Source organism: Nerophis lumbriciformis, linkage group LG16, assembly GCF_033978685.3.
Source record: "Nerophis lumbriciformis linkage group LG16, RoL_Nlum_v2.1, whole genome shotgun sequence".
Taxonomy (NCBI): domain Eukaryota; kingdom Metazoa; phylum Chordata; class Actinopteri; order Syngnathiformes; family Syngnathidae; genus Nerophis; species Nerophis lumbriciformis.
This window is the reverse complement of record NC_084563.2, coordinates 39,880,514-39,903,077: the sequence shown is the minus strand read 5'-3', so window position 1 is coordinate 39,903,077 and position 22,564 is coordinate 39,880,514. Positions and strand designations below refer to the sequence as shown.

At 41.8% G+C, this 22,564-nt stretch overlaps 2 protein-coding genes across 5 annotated transcripts in view; one reads left to right on the top strand and one right to left on the bottom strand.

Moving 5' to 3' along the window:
* Nucleotides 1-16,647, bottom strand: part of LOC133617268 (ribosomal protein S6 kinase beta-2-like) — a 59,836-nt gene extending 43,189 nt beyond the window's left edge. Inside the window, exon 1 of the mRNA XM_061977158.2 lies at nt 16,432-16,647. The gene's annotated coding sequence lies outside the window, so the exon portion shown is untranslated. The remainder of the gene's footprint in view (nt 1-16,431) is intronic.
* Nucleotides 16,648-21,810: 5,163 nt separating this feature from the next.
* LOC133617269 (scavenger receptor cysteine-rich type 1 protein M130-like) overlaps nt 21,811-22,564 on the top strand; it is a 50,277-nt gene continuing 49,523 nt past the window's right edge. For all 4 annotated transcript variants that reach the window (XM_061977163.1, XM_061977162.1, XM_061977161.1 and 1 more), the window contains exon 1: nt 21,811-22,013. In XM_061977163.1, the coding sequence (XP_061833147.1) occupies nt 21,887-22,013 (127 nt within the window). In that variant the 5' untranslated portion in view covers nt 21,811-21,886. The remainder of the gene's footprint in view (nt 22,014-22,564) is intronic.

Sequence of the window (22,564 nt, the reverse complement as noted above, 5' to 3'; positions counted from 1 at the left end):
ATACACAGTGCAAGTATAATATTTATTATATATACCGTATTTTTCGGAGTATAAGTCGCACCTGTCGAAAATGCATAATAAAGAAGGAAAAAAACATATATAAGTCGCACTGCAGCCCGGCCAAACTATGAAAAAAACTGCGACTTATAGTCCGAAAAATACGATATATATATATATATATATATTTTTTTTTTTTTTTTTTTTTTTTTATGAATAATATACTCGCCTCCATGGCGACAGATAACAATATGTATTGTGTTCAATATTTTCCGTATTTTGAACATCTTAATCATTTCCGGGACTGATTTCTTCCTCGCATCGATTTCTGTTTCCATAGCAACACACGTCTTGACTTCTGGTAAAAAATATGTGTTCCTACTTCCGGAATGAAACACGAGTGTGTTCTAATCATGACAGACTTGGTAAAAGACAACGAAGACGATTATTTTTGGATAAATGAGGATTCACTACTTTATACTTTTGAAGCTAAATATACTGCCGCTTGTCGAAGCAAGCAGTATCGGCATATCGGAGAGGGACAGGAATTGGAGTACAGGACACTGATCGCTGACTTTGTGGAGTGGTCTCAGGCGAACCATCTGCTCCTTAACGTGGACAAGACCAAGGAGCTGGTCATCGACTTCAAGAAGAGAACGACCCCTGTGGAGCCCATCAAGATCCAGGGCCGGGAGATGGCACTAGTGGGGCAGTAGAAGTACCTGGGAGTCCACTTGAACAGCAGACTAGACTGGATGGACAACAGCAAAGCTGTATACAAGAAGGGCATGAGCAGACTCTTTTTCCTGAGGAAGCTTAGGTCCTTTAATGTGTGCAGCAAGCTGTTGGAGATCTTTTATTAGTCTGTTGTGGCGAGTACCCTGTAATTTGCAGTGATTTGTTGGAGGAGCAGCACCAGCAAAAGGGACTTAAACCGGATTGACAAACTGATCCGGAAAGCCGGCCAAACTATTGGCACGCAGTTGGAGGCGTTTGTGTCAGTGAGGGACGGGAGGGCACTGGACAAACTGCTCGCCATCATGGAAAATCCTGCCCACCCATTCCACCAGACAATTGAGGGACAGCGAAGCTCATATTCCAACAGACTCCTTCAGCTTGTTCCCACAGTGTTCGATTCAAGAACTCCTTTATTCCGCACTCCATCCAGCTGTATAATCACTCGCCATACAGCAATAGATGAAATCTGTCAACAATTATCTATGGTAGCTACCCCTGTTGGTCTGTAATGTATATTTTCTGCTGGATCTAGGGCTGGGCGATATATCGATATACTCGATATATCGCGGGTTTGCCTCTGTGCGATATAGAAAATTATTATATCGTGATATCGTGATATTGGAGTATAGTTGTCACGCAGTTGCATTTAGCTGCGGGCATTACACTACAGGCTCTTCTCACTCTTTCTAGTCTCTCCTTCTCACAGGGGCGTAAAACAAGCGCACCTTCTTCCACACGTCACATACCGTCGCGCGTGTAGCGTCATACGCCCTCGTCCAGCAAAGAGGTAGCGACATGGGTAACGTTAGCTGAGGCAGGTGGTACAAGCGGAGCGGTGCGAGTGACAATACAAGAGAAGGTGCGAAACTGATCACAAATGGAGAAAGAACAATTAATGTCCCAAAAAAAACAGCACGGGGTCCATCATCTGGCAATAGTTTGGCTTCAAGCGGGAATATATTCAGCAGTAATATGCAAAGTATGCAGCAGAAGCGTTGCTACAAAAGCTAGCAGCCAACGTTCCCTCTAAGGTGCGCGCCTGCGCAATTGCGCACTGCTCAAGCGTCCTCTGCGCACAGCAAATATATGCCGCGCACCAAATCAAACCCATCTGAATTCTAAACAAAAATAAACACATTTATTCTGTATAATTTTGCAATGCAACTCTGAGTGACAGTGACAACAAGCGGCCCTAACGGTGTTCGTCAACACCGTTCAATTATTGTAACGTCTATCGAGATGCTTCGAGGACAGGAATTATATCGATCACTTTATTGAGCAAAACTGTTTATATTCGGCCATAACCACACCAAAAACATGAGTAAAAAACTTCTATCTCGAAAAACTAGTCATTTTCTGCCGTACAAACCAGGCCAAAAGCAACTTGTCATCTGTCACCAACACGCATACCACTAAGCCACTGGTGCGTTTATGGCCACACAAAAAGTCGGACAACTCAAACACCACACAAAGTTACACTATAACTCCTCAGTCATACGTGTGCTTATTCTACTGTCATTTATTATTAATGTTAATTTATTGATATTAATCATGGAATGCTGTTACTAGAGAAAGTTACAGGAATGCACACTTCATCCTATGCTTACATTTGTGCAACATGAGGATGTTTAAGGGCAACTAAATGTGATCTCTGAAAGGGGTACAAATGATTTCCAAAGCAGGACCCCCACCCAGACATATTGTACAATACTAATCCATATTTTATGAAAAACAAGATTTCTTTTATTTTCATTACAAGTGGGCCAAATCCCTAATATTACAAAATAATCTCATGAAAATGACTCCTCTCATTTGAGTGTTATTATAAAAGATTGGTTTGAGACAGGTGTGCTGCTAGTATTGCCACGTGTGATGTTGCTCACATGTGCTCCACTGAATGCTCAGGGAGTTTTTGTGTTTGCTCAGACACATGAACAATTAGAGGGAACATTGGTAGCAGCACTACTAATTTGTTCTTTCATTTAAAAAGTCACCCGCGACAGAATGAAGAGTGCTTGAAACTCCGCAGTTAACATCTCTGGCCGGTGCCACACCCAAAAAAATGCCGAAACAACCTGCACTGACAAATGAGCCTGACGTCTTCCATTTACAGATTAACACTATATGAAAAACATAGTCACAAACACAAGGAGATAACGTCCGCAGAAACTTATTACATAGTGAAAGACATGGCCCCATAAACATCATCTATGCAACATTTTGACCAGAGAACCACCATTACATGTTATGTAGACCACAAGGAAGTGTTTTACATTTAGAAAAATAAAAATAATATGACTCCTTTAATGCGCCCTATTATATGCATCAAGTGTTCATTCAAGGCTAAGGCAAAATATTGAGATATATATCGTATGTCGCGATATAGCCTAAAAATATCGAGATATTAATAAAAGCCAATATCGCCCAGCCCTAGCTGGATCTACTCTTTATTTTATGCTGCCCTTTTTTTTTTGCTGCAGCTGTTACATATACTGTAATATTGTACATATAAATTGGGATTTGTTATATATTGTATATATTATATAAAAATATAATATAATAAAATAATATATCAGTACATATTATATACTGTATATATAATAGGGGTGTAACGGTACGTGTATTTGTATTGAACCGTTTCGGTACAGGGGTTTCGGTTCGGTACGGAGGTGTACCGAACGAGTTTCCACTTGGACATATTAAGTAGCGTACCGCACGTTGTGAAAACAATGCACACCGAGGCACAACACATGGCATGCTAGTGTAGCCGAGTGTCCTGGGTTCGCCTATATCAGGGGTCGGAAACCCGCGGCTCCGGAGCCGCATGCGGCTCTTTGATCACTCTGATGCGGCTCAGCAGCTTACTTGCTGAACCCCCCAATTTTCCCGTGAGACTTCCGGATTTCAGTGCCTCTCGCAGAAAACTCCCGGGATTAATATTCACCGATTTTCATCCTTACAGCTATAATAAGGGCGTGCCATGATGGTATAACATTTGGCGCTCTCTACAATCTGTATTAACAGCGTGCCAGCCCAACACTTGTTATACAATATACATCTTCTGCTTGCACACATACGTGACAGCAAGGCATACTTTGTCAACAGCCACACAGGTTACACTGACGGTGCCTATATAAAACAACTTTAACACTCTTACTAATAATGCGCCACACTTTGAACCAAAACCAAACAAGAATGACAAACACATTTCGGGAGAACATCTGCACCTTAACACAACATAAACACAACAGAACAAACACCCAGAATCCCATGCAGCCCTGACTCTTCCGGGCTACATTATACACCCCTGCTACCACCAACCCCCCCCCCCCCCTCTGTGCGTCGGTTGCGGTGGGCGGGGTTTGGTAGCGGGGGTGTATAATGTATCCCGGAAGAGTTAGGGCTGCATGGGATTCTGGGTATTTGTCCTGTTGTGTTTATGTTGTGTTACTGTGCAGATGTTCTCCCGAAATGTATTTGTCATTCTTGTTTGGTGTGGGTTCACAGTGTGGCGCATTATTAGTAAGAGTGTTATAGTTTTTTTTATACCGCCACCGTCAGTGTAACCTGTGTGGTTGTTGACCAAGTATGCCTTGCTGTCACCTACGTGAGCAAGCGGAAACACCATACAACGTGTGGCTGATCAGGCACGATGGTTGTAGTGGGCGCTGTACCATCACGGCACGCATGACGCTGACAAGTACCATTCAGTTAAAACTTGCGTGCCGCACCAGCTTTCAAATTCCATATAAAAGGTGTGGGCAGCGTGTCTGAGACCCCTAGTTTATACATAGCACAAAGCAAAAAAAAAACTTTGCGTGCGGTGTTAATTCATTTAAAATTTCAAAAAAAATTTGCGGCTCCCATTGTTTTCTATAATTTGCGAAACTGGTCAAAATGGCTCTTTGACTGGTAAAGGTTGCCGACCCCTGGCCTATACAGTGTACTTATCTAATAAAATAATAAACGGAAGACAGAGCAGGTTCGGTAGCCACCGCTTCTTTAATGTAAAACTTCACACACTTCCTTCCACAACCACACACATAGACCTCTTACGTCACAGCCCTACCGCAACTCTGGAGGGACAAAACTCCTCCTCCTTACCTAACACTTCCCGGTAACTTGGGACACCCTGAACTGTTGGTTACATAAGCAGCGACCGGGCTACAATAGACTGACCATACGTCTTCTTTTCACCGGACATGTCCTCTTTTGCGGGGCTGTCCGGGCGGAGTTTCTAAAATGCCTCAAATGTTCGGCTTTTTGAGTTAGGGTTGCGTGTACTTTCAATGTACGTTCAGGGTTAAGAAGGGGTTAAAAACAAAACAAACTGTGCACGCAGCAGCATTCGTGAGGGAGGGGCAGAGACAGAGAGAGCGAGAATTAGGATAAACGGGCATGCGTCGCCAGGCTCTGCTTTTTATCCATAGATTTATCAGATTTAATTTTTTATTATCTATAGCAGGGGTGTCAAAAGTGTGCCCCGGAGGCCATTTGCGGCCCACAGCTAATGTTTTAAAGGACCACGGCACATTCTAAAAATACTATAAAAATAAACAAAAACATAACAAAAGTGAAATAAAAAAGCTTAAAGGTTAAATGTAATTTAGATAAAGTTGCAATGTTGACTAATAAACCTAAGCTCTTTTTTCTTTCTTTCAAACTGTCATTGCTCAAAACATAATATTGAATCAAAATCAATGTTATTATGAATTATTGACCTATCCAAGGTTACGATTACTTCATATCAAATATTCCACTAAGAAAAATATTTTTGGTGGAAGATTTTGCAAATGAACCTAACCGTGACCTCTAAACCGAGGTACGTACCGAACCGAAATTTTTGTGTACCGTTACACCCCTAATATATAATATGTAAATATTACATATGTTATATTTTATATTGCTACTACGGTACATTTTTAGTCTACTCTATACCTGCATTATTCTTTCCATCCTGACACTTTCCATCCTTTGTAACTGAGCTACTGTGTGGATCAATAAAGTTTGTCTAAGTCTAAGCACGAAGGACGAGTGAGACGTTGGAGCAGACGGAATCCGAGAGAGTGAAGTGAAAGCGATTTTGACGCCACAAATATCAAACATGGAGCCAAGCTATTTCGACATAAATGGATTGCTTCCCAAAAATCAACAGGAAACGTCCCCGGCCAGCTGGCCCAGACGAACAACTGTCCATCGAGTGAGTCACTATAATATCGAATATAATACACGCAGCACGTCATGCGTGTTAGTACAATCACAGTACATACGCTGTCTGGCTCGCTCAGCTGTGTACAAACAAAACATGAAATGTGGGCTAATACTTTACAGATACTGTAATATGATTGTTCATGTTTTTCAGTCAGTACAAATTGGTGTGGTATCGCAGTGTTGTGCATTACAAACTCAAACGCGTTTCTTGTTGACGTATAAGCTAGATTATCTCTTGCTGTAGTTAGCTTTTACGGCTAATACTGAAGCATGCCGATGTGTTACTACGCTAGAAAAAGAGTTCCTCCGTGTTCGCTCTTACAATAAAAATGTCACTACAGCTTGGTTATTATACAGGTTACGGAACGTAAATGAAGTATTGTTGACGGTTTTTTAATGCATTTTTAAAGTGATTTAGAAGTAGAATTTATTGCTCCCATTAGCTGCTTTGATAGAACAAGACGATGTTTATGTTAGAAAGTGAAAAAAAAAATACTTTTGTATTCTTGTCTCACATAAGGATTGTGAACGATAGGCAAAATTCCAATAAAAATATGCAGTTCCTCTTTAAGTTTGTTATACGCCATACAGTCATCAACATTTAACTGATATGCACCATTCTAGGATACAGTTATAACTGCAGGCTTGTAACACAAATTCTAAGTCTAGTAAACATGAACTTCTACCTGCACACTTGTAACGGGTGCTAGCTGCTGTGGCTGTGCGATAAGTGCATTATGTTTTCTTGAGAGCACCACTTGACAGCGAGTTCTGTGACTTGTAGCTCATTGGCAAGTTCAGCTTGACTTCACTCTTTATCAGTGGGGATGTGTGGTCGCCGGTTTGAGCCTGGCGTGTGTGCGCAGGACTGGACTGCGCAGGATGACCACTGTTACAATGGTGGCGTGACTTGATGAGAGAGGGGGTGGGAGTGGGTGTAACGGATGCCAGCAAGTACGGTGGTGCGAGAATAGTTGTGTAAACCTCACTCTCCTACCCCTTATAGCTGCACAGGACAGCGAGTGCATAGCCCGTGGCTTTTAGCTGGCTGGCAATCGCTATTCAACTTAACTCTCAATCAGTGGGGATTCGTGTTTGTCCATGAGAGCTGGACTGTGCGGGATGACCACTTTCACGAGATGCGCATATTTACTAGATCAGTGGTTCTCAAACTTTTCTCACCCAGTACCACCTTAGTAAACACTAGTCTCTCCAAGTACCACCATAATGACCAACATTTTAAAATACAGGAGCGTAGTAAGCCTAAATATTTATTAAAAGAAGGCAGATGTTTTATTTAACAAGTATATTTATTATTTTGGGCCACTGTAACATTACACACAGTTTGAACAGTAACACTACATATGAATATTAAATCAAGTGATTCTTTGGTGTACCACAGGATTAGGGATGTCCCGATCCAGGTTTTTGCACTTCCGATCCGATACCGATATTGTTTTTGCACTTCAGATCCGATACCGATACTGACCGATACCGATACTGACCGATACTGGCCTATCCGAGCATGTATTAAAGTTTAAAGTTATTTAGCCTACGTAGTTGTCAGAATCATGTTGAAAAGGGTTTTAGTACTCTTGATAACAACTAGCCAGCTGAATTAGGGGAGTTTGAATAATACACAATGGTTGGTAACAAGAAACTGACCTGTTTATTCAAGGGTAAACACAAAATAGACAAAATTATACATGACAAACAGAAATGGCATCATTGAACTAGGGCTGGGCGATATGGCCTTTTTTTAATATTGCAATATTTTAAGGCCATATTGCGATACACGATATATATCTCGATATTTTGCCTTAGCCTTGAATGAACACTTGATGCATATAATCACAGCAGTATGATGATTCTATGTGTCTACATTAAAGCATTCTTCTTCATACTGCATTAATATATGCTACTTTTAAACTTTCATGCAGAGAGGGAAATCACAACTAAAAGAAATCACTATTTTCTTCATACGGTGTTGATGTGGAAATGTTTGCCTCGGCATTCTGATGGTGTGGGCGTGTGGCACCGAATGGAGATAAGCGTCTCAACAGACGTTACAATATTTGAACAATGATGACGAAAACTGTTTTCTCTGTCGTGTCCGTGTGTCGAAAATTGTTATGCGCTTATTTTTTTATTTGATTTTGTGCGTGGCATAGATTTGCCGTGCGCAGAGGACGCTTGAGCAGGCGCGCACCTTAGCGGCTGCGCGAGCATCACAGTTAACGTTAGCCATGCTGCTACCTCGCTCTCTGCTGGGAGAGGGCGTATACGTATGTGACGTATGACGTGACAGTATGTGACGTGTGTAAGAAGGTGCGCTCGCTGTCTGTAAGAGGGAGACACAGGAAAGAGTGAGAAGAGCCTGTCGTGTAATGCCAGCAGCTAAAAGCAACTGCGTGAGAATCCACAGACCTGTGGATGTGTTGAAGGTGTGCTGGAAAATGCGGAACGGAAATTAGGGAGCAGCAGAAAAGTGGAATGTATTATTTAAATCGGTGCGTTGGAAAACACGGACCGGAGTTTTTTTTAAACTGGATCTGGATCGGCATTTTCCCATGCCTTGCTGATACGCATTTTTTTGCAAATATCGGCGGCCGATCCGATCCACATATCGGATCGGGACATCCCTACACAGGATGGAGCCCACTACCATACCACAGTTTAAGAATCACTGTGGTATGGTGCATGCATTCGGAATTTGGTTAGCATGTTTACATTAACGACACCAAGTGAGCTGATAAACTCTGAATCTGAACTGTGACCTTTTGTCAGTGGTGGACCATCAGAGCCAGCAAGGCCTTCTCTGCTGGCCTAACATAACCAGAAATCATGATCAGAATTATAAATGGTAAATGGGTTATACTTGTATAGCGCTTTTCTACCTTCAAGGTACTCAAAGCGCTTTGACACTATTTCCACATTCGCCCATTCACACATTGATGGCGGGAGCTGCCATGCAAGGCACTAACCACGACCCATCAGAAGCAAGGTTGAAGTGTCTTGCTCAAGGACACAACAGACGTGACGTGATTGGAGGAAGGTGGGGATCGAACCAGGTTGCTGGCACAGCCACTCTCCCCACAGCGCCACGCCGTCTCCAATTAAAGATAAAAGTATTTTTTAATTTACTTTCCCTAAATATCTAAAAGTATTCATATTCTCTTCATGTCATATTATGTTCCTTCCATTGCTGTTGTTTTTAGATTAGAATTTGTATCCAATCAGAATTCAGCTATCTTATGTTGCCATGCTGTACGAAATCTGCCCCGTGGCCTTCAGAATCAACAATGCGTCTATGCACTGTAAGTGAACGGACACATAGAGTTGATAGACAATTGCGATAGCCAATCAGATCACGAGTTGTTGTCAGTAAGGCCTTCTAGCTGGCCTCACGCTGTGATTGGATACTCACTTGGGAGTCCTAAGTGAGTATCCAATCACAAGTTGCGAAAACCAGAAGAGGCACTGTAGCCATACGAGCCATAGAAAGCCACAGAAAACACACCAGTACAATAACCACGAAGATAAAGTGTTTGTCCTACACCTAGTAATCCGCTGTGGACAGACGAAGCCAAGCAATGCAGGTTTAGCAAGCGGGAAATACATTTTTGGAAGGCAAACACATTTTGGCACAACAATGGCGGCGAAATGGTTTGCTCGCCACTTTCATACGAATCAACCAACTACGACGATACCACTGGTTTATACGGCGTCGGATGGGTGCTACAAATTGTGAGTTCAAATAATGTATTACTTTATTTTCTCATGTTTCATTTGTTTTATACAGACCCCGTTTCCATAGGAGTTGGGAAATTGTGTTAGATGTAAATATAAACGGAATACAATGATTTGCAAATCATTTTCAACCCATATTCAGTTGAATATGCTACAAAGACAACATATTTGATGTTCAAACTGATAAACATTTTTTTTTTTGCAAATAATCATTAACTTTAGAATTTGATGCCAGCAACACGTGACAAAGAAGTTGGGAAAGGTGGCAATAAATACTGATAAAGTTGAGGAATGCTCATCAAACACTTATTTGGAACATCCCACAGGTGAACAGGCAAATTGGGAACAGGTGGGTACTCTCCTACGCAAGGCGAAAACCGTTTATCAACAACACCCAGAAACGCCGTCGGCTTCGCTGGGCCTGAGCTCATCTAAGATGGACTGATACAAAGTGGAAAAGTGTTCTGTGGTCTGACGAGTCCACATTTCAAATTGTTTTTGGAAACTGTGGACGTCGTGTCCTCCGGACCAAAGAGGAAAAGAACCATCCGGATTGTTATAGGCGCAAAGTTGAAAAGCCATCATCTGTGATGGTATGGGGGTGTATTAGTGCCCAAGGCATGGGTAACTTACACATCTGTGAAGGCACCATTAATGCTGAAAGGTACATACAGCTTTTGGAGCAATATATGTTGCCATCCAAGCAACGTTACCATGGACGCCCCTGCTTATTTCAGCAAGATAATGCCAAGCCACGTGTTACATCAATAGTAAAAGAGTGCGGGTACTAGACTGGCCTGCCTGTAGTCCAGACCTGTCTCCCATTGAAAATGTGTGGCGCATTATGAAGCCTAAAATACCACAACGGAGACCCCCGGACTGATGAACAACTTAAGCTGTACATCAAGCAAGAATGGGAAAGAATTCCACCTGAGAAGCTTAAAAAATGTGTCTTTCAGTTCCCAAACGTTTACTGAGTGTTGTTAAAAGGAAAGGCCTTGTAACACAGTGGTGAACATGCCCTTTCCCAACTACTTTGGCACGTGTTGCAGCCATGAAATTCTAAGTCAATTATTATTTGCAAAAAATAAAGTTTATGAGTTTGAACATCAAATATCTTGTCTTTGTAGTGCATTCAATAGAATATGGGCTGAAAAGGATTTGCAAATCATTGTATTCCGTTTATATTTACATCCAACAATTTCCCAACTCATATGGAAACGAGGTTTGTACAATTCTCTTAATTTTGACAGTACCACGTAAGATATGTTTTAATTGCTGATACGGGTTTATTGAATGTTAACTGCGCCGAAAAATACACCTTTTTGTACACTTTTGTTCAATGCGCAGTAGTGTGCAAGTGGGTTTCTGTATAGCAGGGGTAGGGAACCTATGGCTCTCGAGCCAGATGTGGCTCTTTTGATGACTGCATCTGGCTCTCAGATAAATCTTAGCTGACATTGCTTAACACGATAAGTAAGTAATAATTCCGCTGGTAATCACAGTGTTAAAAATAACGTTCAAAATATTAAACATTCTCATGCATTTTATTACATTCATGCCTTTTCTACCGCACCTGATCAAGAAGTCGCATTAATGGTAAGAAGTATTTTATTCATTATTGGTTAGCTTCAGAATAACAATGTTATTAAAAATAATAAGAGACTTATTATACTCTAAAAAATGTTGGTCTTACTTCAAAATGCACGCATTTAGTTGTATTCAGTGTTAAAAAACATTATATGGCTCTCACTGAAATACATTTTAAAATATTTGGCTTTCATGGCTCTCTTAGCCAAAAAGGCTCCCGACCCCTGCTGTATAGTATCTCCAGCCGTGTCCATGTGGTGACATAAATTATGGTATTTTGAGAGGTGAAGTCGGACTAAGGCCATGTCTACACTAAGTCGTTTAACCCCTTAAACAAATAATTATTTACCCCAAGTCCCGTTTCAGCCACGCTAAACCAGCGTTTAAGGTCCCCCTCCTCGGACCAATTTTTACACTGGTAAGACAGCCGTGTAATTCTTGAATCTCCGGCACTTAGCTTTGTATGGACTCATTGATCGTTTACAAAGTGAGTTCGGAGAGGAAGTGACGCCAGAAAGACCTCGCCCACACAGGAAGTGACGTCAGAAAGAGCTTCATAATAAAGCTCAGAGCTAACCACTGGAAATATGAAGGAGAGTCATCCACACAAGCCCGTGTTTCTCCTTCTTCTACATGTACAGACGCTTGTGGAAATCACACATGAATACCTTAAGGGAAAGCGATTGCAGCTATTTCGGATACAACACTTCTCAGACGGCAAGAGAACTTTCCAATGTCCGGCCGGATTAGCTGTGATGCTACATAGCGAAAAACTTTGTCAATTTGTCGAAGGAGAGACTAGGAGAATGCGAGCTCCCATGGATGTGATAAAAAAGATAGCGTGTGCTTTGTATTACCTGGCCGTCGAGGAAAACAGCGAATGCATTTGGACTGGCAAAGCAGACTGTATCAGTTATTGTCCGTCATGTATGTTGCGGACTCAACGTCTCGGTCCAGATATATAAAGTCACCAAAAAGGAATGGACAATGAAGGTGAAGGCAAAAGAGTGAGGAGTGTCCTGACCAGATATCTAGATCCATAGATTAATGTTAAATGTTATTTATCACATTATTTCCGTGTCTAATAAAGATTTGATTAATTTATGATGTCTCAGGTGTGGTTCACTACAATAGGGCCCCACAGCACACTGGATTCCATCCATCCATCCATCCATCCATCCATCCATCCATCTTCTTCCGCTTATCCGAGGTCGGGTCGCGGGGGAGCAGCCTAAGCAAGGAAGCCCAGACTTTCCTCTCCCCAGCCACTTCGTCCAACACGGGGGATCCCAAGGCGTTCCCAGGCCAGCCGGGAGACTGTCTTCCCAACGTGTCCTGGGTCTTCCCCGTGGCCTCCTACCGGTCGGACGTGCCCTAAACACCTCCCTAGGGAGGCGTTCGGGTGGCATCCTGACCAGAAGCCCGAACCACCTCATCTGGCTCCTCTCGATGTGGAGGAGCAGCGGCTTTACTTTGAGCTTCCCCCGGATGGCAGAGCTTCTCACCCTATCTCTAAGGGAGAGCCCCACCACCCAGCGGAGGAAACTCATTTCGGACGCTTGTACCCGTGATCTTGTCTTTTCGGTCATAACCCAAAGCTCATGACCATAAGTGTGGATGGGAACGTAGATCGACCGGTAAATTGAGAGCTTTGCTATCCGGCTCAGCTCCTTCTTCACCACGGCGTCCACATTACTGAAGACGCCGCACCGATCCGCCTGTCGATCTCACAATCCACTCCTCCCCCACTCGTGAACAAGACCCCGAGGTACTTGAACTCCTCCACTTGGGGCAGGGTTTCCTCCCCAACCCGGAGATGGCACTCCACCTTTTTCCGGGCGAGAACCATGGACTCGGACTTGGAGGTGCTGATTCTCATCCCAGTCGCTTCACACTCGGCTGCGAACCGATCCAGTGAGAGCTGAAGATCTTGGCCAGATGAAGCCATCAGGACCACATCATCTGCAAAAAGCAGAGACCTAATCCTGCAGCCACCAAACCGGATCCAGTTAATTGAAATACCACAACACTGGATATTGTTCAGATAAGTTAAATTTAAGAACTTGCACACAAAGCAACACTGGAGATGACTATGACGTGCGCATTTTCCACGCATGCGTACCAGGTCGCGTTGCGCCGGCGGACGGATGGGGCGTGGGGGTCTTAAACGGTGGCATTTGTGTGTTTGGAAACTTATCAGATCAGAAATACTTTATTGTTATTATTAATCCCGAGGGGAAATTTAAATTTAAATTTTCAGCACAATCCCATTCAAGATCAGACAAACATTACAGGGAGACAGAACAGGATTGCTGACGGGTCTGCCAACTTCCGGCGACCCTTACAAAAAAGGTGAGATACAGGTACACAATGGGGGGGTGAGGGGAAGATAAGGTTAGGTGTGATTTACCCTGGATAACCTTATCCGGCTTAGTGTAAACGGGGCCTAAGTAGGACATCACTGAAGGCCTAAGTGAGAAACGGCACGGCCCGCAACTGCCACTTCACTCAACTACCTACTCAGTGGCCTAGCGCAGTGGTTCTCAACCTTTTTTCAGTGATGTACCCCCTGTGAAAATGTTTTTAATTCAAGTACCCTCTAATCAGAGCAAAGCATTTTTGGTTGGAAAAAAGAGATAAAGAAGTCAAATACAGCACTATGTCATCAGTTTCTTAGTTATTAAATTGTTTAACAGTGCAAAATATTGCTCATTTGTAGTGGTCTTTCTTGAACTATTTGGGAAAAAAAGATATAAAAATAATTAAAAACTTGTTGAAAAATAAACAATTGATTCAATTATAAATAAAGATTTCTACACATAGAAGTAATCATCAACTTAAAGTGCCCTCTTTGGGGATTGTAATAGAGATCCATCTGGATTGATGAACTTAATTCTAAACATTTCTTCACAAAAAAAGAAATCTTTAACATCAATATTTATGGAACATGTCCACAAAAAAACTAGCTGTCAACACTGAATATTGCATTGTTGCATTGTAATGAATGGAATAGCCTACTTAATTTGATGTTCAGTTCATGAACTTACATTCATATTTTGTTGAAGTATTATTCAATAAATATATTTATAAAGGATTTTTGAATTGTTGCTATTTTTAGAATATTTTAAAAAAAATCTCACGTACCCCTTGGCATACCTTCAAGTACCCCCAGGGGTACGCGTACCTCCATTTGAGAACCACTGGCCTAGTGGTTAGAGTGTCCGCCCTGAGATCGGTAGGTTGAGAGTTCAAAACCCGGCCGAGTCATACCAAAGACTATAAAAATGGGACCCATTACCTCCCTGCTTGGCACTCAGCATCAATGGTTGGAATTGGGGGTTAAATCACCACAAATGATTCTGGGGCGCGGCACCGCTGCTGCCCACTGCTCCCCTCACCTCCCAGGGGGTGAACAAGGGGATGGGTCAAATGCAGAGGACACATTTCATCACACCTAGTGTGTGTGTGACAACCATTGGCACTTTAACTTTTAACTTAACTTTAACTTAACACGAGACAACTGCTTGAACTACTCTGGCACAAAATAAACTGAAAGATATGCATGGCATACATCCATCAAACCCAGATTCCGATCTAACAAAGGTCTTAACTCATTCTCTTTCTATGCCACATCATTATGGAATGCACTCCCAACAGGTGTAAAAGAAAGTGCATCTCTATTCTCCTTCAAAACCACACTTAAAGATCACCTCTAGGCAACTTCAACCTTAAACTAACACCCTCCCTTCCACATCCTACCTCCCCAGATTGTAAATAATCAAATGTAAATAATCAAATGTAGATTCTTATGCTTTCTGATCTCTCTCTCTATGTCCACTACTTGCTGTACATATCCTACCAAGTCAGTCCTACACTGTTCCAATGTCCATTTCTGATGCGATTGTTGATGACTGAAGTGTTGATATCAACCAAACTTAACCCCCCCAGATTGTAAATAATGTAAATAATTCAATGTATATACTCTGATGATTATCTTGTGGGGCAGCACGGTGGAAGAGGGGTTAGTGCATCTGCCTCACAATACGAAGGTCCTGAGTAGTCTTGGGTTCAATCCCGGGCTCGGGATCTTTCTGTGTGGAGTTTGCATGTTCTCCCCGTGACTGCGTGGGTTCCCTCCGGGTACTCCGGCTTCCTCCCACCTCCAAAGACATGCACCTGGGGATAGGTTGATTGGCAACACTAAATTGGCCCTAGTGTGTGAATGTGAGTGTGAATGTTGTCTGTCTATCTGTGTTGGCCCTGCGATGAGGTGGCGACTTGTCCAGGGTGTACACCGCCTTCCGCCCGATTGTAGCTGAGATAGGCTCCAGCGCCACCCGCGACCCCAAAGGGAATAAGCGGTAGAAAATGGATGGATGGATGGATTATCTTGTGTGATGACTGTATTATGATGATAGTATATATCTGTATCATGAAGTGGACCCCGACTTAAACAAGTTGAAGAACTTATTCGGGTGTTACCATTTAGTGGTCAATTGTACAGAATATGTACTGCACTGTGCAATCTACTAATAAAAAGTTGCAATCAATCAATCAAATCAATCAATCATCCATCCATTTTCTACTGCTTGTCCCATACATGTCTTGAGCTAATAACATTGACTCGTAAATATGACTGACACAGCCAAAGAAATGATGAAATTTGCAGGTTGATGGGTGAACTTCGGTCATAAAAGCAAGGACCTGCTTGGCAACGGATCAAAGGCAGACTAGGTCTGTACTGTGCCTTTGATGGGTATATCTCCGGGGTTAGGACAACATCAGGGCTTCGTATTTAAATGACATGATAAACTCAACTTGAGCAACAGGCCAGGCACCTTATTGTACTCATGACTAATGCCAAGTGCATTTCGGCTGTTCGAATTTGTCCGTGTAAAAAAAAAAAACACAGTCAGCACGACAACCAAAACACGTGAGCGACTATGACAAAATGAGCTTTCTGTTGAATAATTACGCCTTCCAAAGAACTAAAAGTTGTTTTTATTTTCTACTTCATAATGACAAATATCTACTTAGTGACTGTCCAGGACAATTAACGCAGATCACTTTGTTGAACGATGTTTTAAGCTAACCTAAAAAAATCTACTGTCAGACATGCTAGCCGAAAGTTAGCTTCCGTCTCACCTGACAACACTCCTTGATGTCCGCCTTCTTCAATTCAATCACGAATGCGCTGACTTTATAATCAAAACCACTTTTAAACAACTTATTGTGTTTGTCATTGTTTTTGCTTCTTCTGTCAAGTCGACGTCAGTTGGGTTTGTTCGGCTTCAAGCTGCCCTCATGTCGGCTTCCTGGTGTACTGACGTCATCGTAACACGTCATCGGGTTTTTGCCCTCCTGATTGGCGGGTGCCAAACGAGTAATACGTTGGGCGTTTTACGTTTTTCAAAAAGCACACTTTTATATTAAATATTGTATTGTACTGCTCACTGTGGAACGAATCTGAGCGGGGCCAAACGATGCACCCCCTCACAGATACTCTACTTGCATTATTTTGTATTTTTAAAATTTTCCAAACCACAATTTAGCTCATGTTTTGATTGCGTTTTCTCTTTGAGGTGACCGTTTTTTTTCTCGTTTGTTTTTATGCTTCACGCAATTGTTCGAAATGTGTGCTGCTGCATGCTTTGGAGATGTTGTGTTCTATCACTGTAAATAGTTAGTAGTTAATTCACAAATAATCATACTTGCCAACCTTGAGACCTCCGAATTCGGGAGATGGGGGGGGGGGGGGGGGGGGTATATATTTTCAAGTATCCATCCAGCCATCCATCTTCTTCCGCTTATCCGAGGTCGGGTCGCGGGGGCAGCAGCCTAAGCGGCGAAGCCCAGACTTCCCTCTCCCCAGCCACTTTGTCCAGCTCTTCCCGGGGGATATTTTCAAGTATTTCTTATATATATATATATATATATATATATATATATATACAAACCCAGTTTCCATATGAGTTGGGAAATTGTGTTAGATGTAAATATAAACGGAATACAATGATTTGCAAATCATTTTCAACCCATATTCAGTTGAATATGCTACAAAGACAACATATTTGATGTTCAAACTGATAAACATTTTTTTTTTTTTGCAAATAATCATTAACTTTAGAATTTGATGCCAGCAACACGTGACAAAAAAGTTGGGAAAGGTGGCAATAAATACTGATAAAGTTGAGGAATGCTCAAAAAACACTTATTTGGAACATCCCACAGGTGTGCAGGCTAATTGGGAACAGGTGGGTGCCATGATTGGGTATAAAAGTAGATTCCATGAAATGCTCAGTCATTCACAAACAAGGATGGGGCAAGGGTCACCACTTTGTCAACAAATGTGTGAGCAAATTGTTGAACAGTTTAAGAAAAACCTTTCTCAACCAGCGATTGCAAGGACTTTAGGGATTTCACCATCTACGGTCCGTAAAATTATCAAAGGGTTCAGAGAATCTGGAGAAATCACAAGCGACATCAGTGTGTAAAGGATATCACCACATGGGCTCAGGAACACTTCAGAAACCCACTGTCAGTAACTACAGTTGGTCGCTACATCTGTAAGTGGAAGTTAAAACTCTCCTATGCAAGGCGAAAACCGTTTATCAACAACACTCAGAAACGCCGTCGGCTTCGCTGGTCCTGAGCTCATCTAAGATGGACTGATACAAAGTGGAAACGTGTTCTGTGGTCTGACGAGTCCACATTTCAAATTGTTTTTGGAAACTGCGGACGTCGTGTCCTCCGGACCAAAGAGGAAAAGAACCATCCGGATTGTTATAGGCGCAAAGTTGAAAAGCCAGCATCTGTGATGGTATGGGGGTGTATTAGTGCCCAAGACATGGGTAATTTATACATCTGTGAAGGCGCCATTAATGCTGAAAGGTACATACAGGTTTTGGAGCAACATATGTTGCCATCCAAGCAATGTTACCATGGACGCCCCTGCTTATTTCAGCAAAACAATGCCAAGCCACGTGTTACATCAACGTGGCTTCATAGTAAAAGAGTGCGGGTACTAGACTGGCCTACCTGGAGTCCAGACCTGTCTCCCATTGAAAATGTGTGGCGCATTATGAAGCCCAAAATACCACAACGGAGACCCCCGGACTGTTGAACAACTTAAGCTGTACATCAAGCAAGAATGGGAAAGAATTCCACCTGAGAAGCTTAAAAAATGTGTCTCCTCAGTTCCCAAACATTTACTGAGTGTTGTTAAAAGGAAAGGCCATGTAACACAGTGGTGAACATGCCCTTTCCCAACTATTTTGGCACGTGTTGCAGCCATGAAATTCTAAGTTAATTATTATTTGCAAAAAAATATATAGTTAATGAGTGTAAACATCAAATATCTTGTCTTGTAGTGCATTCAATTGAATATGGGTTGAAAAGGATTTGCAAATCATTGTATTCCGTTTATATTTACATCTAACACAATTTCCCAACTCATATGGAAACGGGGTTTGTATTTATCCAGCAATGGTCATATGGTGACATCAATTATGGTATTTTGAGAGGTAATCATTGAAGTCGGACATCACTGAAGGCCGAGGTGGGAAACGCACGGCCCGCCACTGCGATTACCACACTATGTACTGCCAGCCAGAAATTAGCAGCGCTATACTCTAATATTTGAATATCTCAGTATTTCAGTTTTTTACAGTATTGTGGGACTACATCCTTCAAGTCTACTACTAAGTAGACATAGTAGAGGGTAGTTGCCCTACATTCTGGCTTTTTGTGGCCCCATTTTGGTCTTTAATATCGCTAATGAAACACGCTAGGGGCTATAAGGCTGACCACTATGTCTCGAGGGATTTCTTAATGTTAAAACAATATTGTAGAGGGGGGCGTGGTCTGCAGGGCCTGCCGCGGACCGAGGTGTATAAGGACCGGCCTCGAAGCACAGCTGGCAGGTGATTGGATTACCCAGCTGGGGAAGATCATCCTGCCATGCTTATTAGCAGCAGCCGGACCGAGACACAGCTGTTGGAGTTGAAGTTGCTGAGCAGACGCGCACTGGACATAGTGAGAGAAAAGGAAGACCAGAGAGACTGAAAAGTCACAGAGCGGAAACTGAAAAGTTGAGTGTGTTTTTCCTAGCGTGTGTGCGCTGCCAAATAAAAAGACATTGCTAACACCAGACATCCGGGCTATCGTGGGGGTTTGTCGGCATTAAGTGAACTCACGGGAGGAAGACTTCCCCAAATATATTAAGAAAGTTATAAACAGTTTTTTTCTGCTTTAGGTATAAAAATATTCAATTTATAGATAATATTTCCTACTTTGCGGAAATTCCACGACCACGCCCGGATTAAATTAACAGCAATAAACAAGGGTTTACTGTGTATTACTCTTGGCGACTACAAGTAAATGTTGTTATGGGAGCATGTGCATTAAAAAAAGACACAACCAACAAAAATGTACTTAATTTACTGTATGTTTATGATTAGATATTAACAAATAATGTATTTATTTGTATTTACTAGAAATAATCACGTTTGAATAATCGGACCATAGGGTGCACTACCAATGAACGGGTCTGGTCAGGTCTATTTTCATACAAAAGGCGCACCGGGTTATAGGGCGCATTAAAGGGGTTCATATATTTGTTTTGGTTTTTAAATTGAAAACACTTCCTTGTGGTCTACATAACATGTAATGGTGGTTTGTTGGTCAAAATGATGCATATATTATGTTTTACAGATCATCTTCAAGCCGCTTTCTGACAGTCGCTTCAGGATGCACCGTTTTGTGGGCGGTCTTATTTACGTGGCTCACCTTCGGCAGCGTCTTCTCCCCGTCATCTTTGTCATAGCGGTGTAGCGTGCAAGGACGGGGGTGGAAGAAGTGTCAAAAGATGGAGCGAACTGTTTTGATGACATTCAGACTTTACTTAAATCAATAACGGAGCAGCATCTCCTCATCCGTGGATCACTAGCGCAATAACAACGCCGGAAATGAGTCCCGTGAAAAACCGTCCGACCGGAACTCTCCAATAACTAAAGTTCCTTGGGTGAATAATGTAAACTCACTACACCGGTATGTTTTAGTGCTTTCATGGCGAGTTTACAGACAGATATAAGTAAGAACTTTACACTACTTTTTATTAGAAATGGCAACAGGGTGAATGTCCCATAACAAGAAGATAGAGAAAAAGAAGAAGCTTTTCGACTACGATGTCACCACGGACTACAAAGGCAGAAGCGCACACATTTTCAGGACTTATGCAGATCCCAAATACAGATCAGCAGGTACCAGAAAGTAAGAAACGTTTCTTTTGCATAATATTGTGAAACAAAACTCCAGAAAATATGTCTTACCTTATACACACACGATAATAATATTCGTATGTTGAAGCACAGTACAATCCATCAAGTGGTGCGGCTTCATAGCTTACCAAAGTCGTACTAAAACATTTTGATAGATTTTTGAGCCCCGTGTTTAATGTTCTATATTTTCAATGGCACATATAAAATGTTGGTGTTGTTTACTTAAGTCATATTGCAGTCTAAACGTATCTCTTATGTGTGACTGCCATCTACTGGTCACACTTGTCTTTTCACCAAGTACCAAATAAAATAGCTTCGAGGTCGGTAAGCACAACCAAAATTATTCCGTGCATTAGGCGCACCGGGTTATAAGGCGCACTATTGAGTTTTGAGAAAATGAAAGGATTTTGAGTGCGCCTTATAGTCTGAAAAATACGGTAAATTGACAGCTACAATTCAATTCAAGATTTTCAACAATCCTGTGTTTAAATACTAATGATGTATATGAAAAGGTAAAAACATAGGTTGATAGGTCCAAGGGGAAAGAAAAGTGTTCCATTTAATTCAAAACTGCTTTACTGCTTTGGCATTAATTGAAAAAGTAAAAAAAAAAAAAAAGGGCAAAAATTATGAAAAAATAAATGTTCTTTAGACAAGTTCGGCTACAATATGAAACTAAATATTACGGTTGTTTTAGAAATACGGCCGAAAATCTCTCATGATGACGGATGACGATGTTTAAAGCGATGCTAAATTAGCAACTGTCTCTATGGGCTTTTTGAATGGACATGGCCACGATGCTGCTAAACGGAACTAAAACCACTGCAATGTTGACTAATCAACGAATGCAAGTTCAGCCAAAATAAAATATGATTTTACCCTTGAGGTTATTTAGTCCATCAAAGTAGAACAAGCAAACTCTTGCAGAGCACAACGACCATTATAAAGCTCTACTACTAACGTAAACGGCCGACATAATCACGTGGCCCACACTTGTGGTTGTGGCCCCAACTAGTGGATGTGGCCCTGAACAACCGCATAGAGGGTTTATGCCCTACATAATAACGATAAAGTTTTAGGAACATATGCACTTCATATGACTGACTCCATGCATGGGTTCACAATAATATGCTCCCAGAATATTGCATTGTATTTCTAGTTGTGGAACGGGGGCAGCTGATAAACGAAGTTCATATTGCAGAGAAATGGTCAACATGACCTTTGGTCAAGAATTTGTACCCATGAGGGTCTTAGCACTGTTGTTTGATTTGTATGGTTCTGGAACAGAAGAATACATTTGTATTTGACTAGTAAAACCCAACATGTCTGAGTGTCAACTGCATTATTTTGTCGTCACGTGGTCTTTACTTGTGTTTTTAAGTTTTGATCTGCTGGTGACAGAAATCTCCAGTCTCACAGCCCCGCAACATGAAGCAAGCCAGACAAACAGTGAGTATAAAGACAAATCTAAAATACAGCATGTTCGCAAAGTGCTTTGTCAGAGAGCATATTTGTAGACTCGGTAATCATGTGGTTTAACAAAAACGTCTGGGGGATTTCTTGCAACATCAGTAAATCTGACAGGGTACGTAAAAAAGTTGGCATTAAGGCATTCTCGTCATTGAGGATTGTTTCCGTGTTTCTGCTTTTCGGGCTTTCTGAAGTTCAAACAGCATCATCAGGGAAGTTTATTATTGCATTAAAGGAAAACAGCACTTTTAAAAAAATGTTGCCTATCATCCACAATCCTCATATATTTTTAACTGTAATGCAATTTCGTTTTTCTTAATGTGCAATGGTAATACAAGTCTATTCGTGTGTAAGACAAGAACACACAGCTCTCCCTTTTCTGTGTTTTCTAGATAGTGAAAAACTGCTAGCAGAGGCAGCTAACAAGTAATGGGGATTATACGATTCCACCTTTCAAACTATCTTAAAAACATCCAAAAATTTCAAACAACGCTCCATTTACCTGCTGTGATGTGCACATTAACCAAGCT